Source organism: Psammomys obesus, unplaced genomic scaffold (assembly GCF_907164565.1).
Source record: "Psammomys obesus unplaced genomic scaffold, mPsaObe1.curated_primary_1811, whole genome shotgun sequence".
Lineage (NCBI taxonomy): Eukaryota > Metazoa > Chordata > Mammalia > Rodentia > Muridae > Psammomys > Psammomys obesus.
Genome location: NW_026593286.1, coordinates 13,684,609 through 13,687,024, shown reverse-complemented (window position 1 = coordinate 13,687,024; position 2,416 = coordinate 13,684,609). Strand labels below are relative to the sequence as shown.

Here is a 2,416-nt window from a genome sequence, read left to right as displayed (position 1 = left end):
GTGTGTGTGTGTGTGTGTGTGTGTGTGTGTGTGTGTGTGTGTGTGTGCGCGCGCGCGCGCGCGCGCCTGTCCTGCATCTGGGAGCATCCGGGTCCTTCTGCGTTCTCTCCCTCTTAAACCCCTTCTCTCTGTCTCCGTCTTAAACCCCCTCATGCTTTAATGGGGTTTTTATTCCTTAGACTGGTGATGGAACCTAAAGATCTCGAACCTCCAGTTCAGAAAACAGAAATGTGACTTCTGTCGCTCTCCGAGAAGTGGTTGGCTACTTGCCTCCGAACACTCTAAAAAGACTTCTTCCACCGGCTCTCACTACCCCTGGCCTCCACCCCCAACCTGCAGACAGTGGTCCCCAAAGGCCTGGGAAGAAGAACCACAGAGGGCCTGTCGCCTGCAAATCAACTTGTTTTGAGGATACAGTGGATTTAAGTTTCAACTGCAGAATCATTCCCTATTGTAAAAATCAAAAGAAAACGCACTCTCCCCGATTTATTTTTTCCAGATTCCAGTCTGGTAAACAAATCCATGCTCTGAAATATATCGTTCTTACAGAGGGAAAAAAAAGGGGGGGGGGAGTTTCCTTTTAATTAAAAACAAACTCTTCCCGCGCGCAGGCCCAGCGCTGGCCCTTCTTCCCCCTGGACCTCTCCCAAGCTGCCAGGATGCTGAACGGACCCTAGAACTCTTGGGGGAAATTGTGTCCGGTCGAATTTTCACCCCTTAAGCGCGGCAGCCAGCTCTCCCCTGGTACCGCTGGGATCTCCCTTCAGTGGAAGTTGTTTCTCTTCAGAAGGGGGCATCAATATTAGTAATCATATGGCCTATGTGGCCTGCTCCCCGCCTTTTCTTCCCAGCCTTCTGAGTAGGGATCTGTTTGCGGGGGAAATCTCGGAGGTCTCCCAAGCCGCCACCCTGAGGACCAGCCGCTCACCCAGTGCTCCATAAAACACCAAGAATGTCTGGCTTGTAAATATTTCAGAGCAGGCTCCCAAAGGCCACGGCGGGTAATTGGGAAGATTTTATGGCCCGTACGGCCCCGCGGGAAGACACTGACGGTCGCGCCTCCGGGAGAAGTTAATGGACCCAGTACCTGAGGGCACGGTGTTCCGATCACAGACGGCGTCCTTGAGTAATTTGTCTCTGATTTCCCAGCTGAACATCCCAGGGTTCTCCCTTTTGTACTCCTCGATTTTCTTCTCCACATCAGGCGTTGTCACCTGCTTTAAGATAATAGGCGGGTGGTGCGTTGGTACCCAGTATCCGGGGCCACGCGTGGTGCCTCTACCTCATGGCTTTTCCGCTGCTCTTTCCTGTATTCCCTGGGAAGGTCCCTCTGCTTAAGCCAAAGGACAGTTTAGAAAGGAGCTGACAGGAAATTATCCCTCTCGGGGCAGCCTGAAGACCCTCCACCTGCCCAGAGATACTCGGGGAGGGACCGGATCAAATGAACAAAAATTAAATCAGCTTGGAGGTGAGGGCCATACTTTCTGATCCCTAGAAACCCTCACCGAATCCACACAAAAACGAAACCAAAAGGAGAGTGCTTGAAAGAGTGGCAGAAACATCAAATTAGGTGGGTTCCGAAGAAATCAGATCTGACCAAAGAACGGATTTGGATGAGATTTTAAATATGTATCTAGGTTCTCCGGTTACTGTTGCTGTCATAGTGTTTTTAATTAGACAAACGTAGATAATTTGAAAGAATAACTCTTTCACCCACTTAAGTAAAACCGCCTCCTAGGATTCTCAGGTTAGAAATAAAATGGGCAGGGAGAGGGACCTGTTTGGGGGTCTTCAGGGTACCATAGCCCATTTGATTTTTGCCCCCCAGGCAAGTAGAAAAGCCTTCTGGTTTCTCTTCATCACCAAAGGTGAGGGCAGACCCTGTGAATCTCCACCTCCCACTCTCTAGCCAGCAACACTTTCCTGCTTTTTAAGAGAAAACTAAAATAAGTTGAGGATCTCACCAAATTTCTTTTCTTTTCTTTTCAAATGGAGTCAAGAGGCTTATTATAAAGAAAAGTAATAGCCCTGACTCTTGACTTCCTGAAAACAATTTGCAAGGGGGTGGGGGTGGGGATAGATTCAAAGCTGGGAAAGAAACTATTCAAGAAGGAAACCTGGATTTCTTTATTTCATTTCTTTTCTTTTCTTTTCTTTTTTTCTTTCTTTCTTTCTCTCTTTCTCTTTCTTTCTTTCTTTTTTTCTTTCTTTCTTTCTGTTTTTAAGCTTCGTTCTACCGGAGGCAATGCAGTGAGTGGGGGCTGGGAACTCGGCAACGGCTGGGCTTGCTTTAGGTGTTTATTAAAATAATTTGAGGGGGTTTCCAAGCCTCCCAGGCGTTAAAAAACTAACATTTATCTTCCTTTGCCGAAGAAGAAGAAGAAGAAGAAGAAGAAGAAGAAGAAGAAGAAGAAGA

At 47.7% G+C, this 2,416-nt stretch overlaps 1 protein-coding gene across 2 annotated transcripts in view; it reads right to left on the bottom strand.

The window, feature by feature from the left end:
* Positions 1-2,416, bottom strand: part of Pax3 (paired box 3) — a 95,055-nt gene that overhangs the window by 90,869 nt on the left and 1,770 nt on the right. The window contains exon 3 of one of the 2 annotated variants that reach the window (XM_055616835.1): positions 1,088-1,217. In XM_055616835.1, coding sequence (XP_055472810.1) covers positions 1,088-1,217 — 130 coding nt within the window. The remainder of the gene's footprint in view (positions 1-1,087; positions 1,218-2,416) is intronic. The other variant, XM_055616836.1, reaches the window with a different exon arrangement.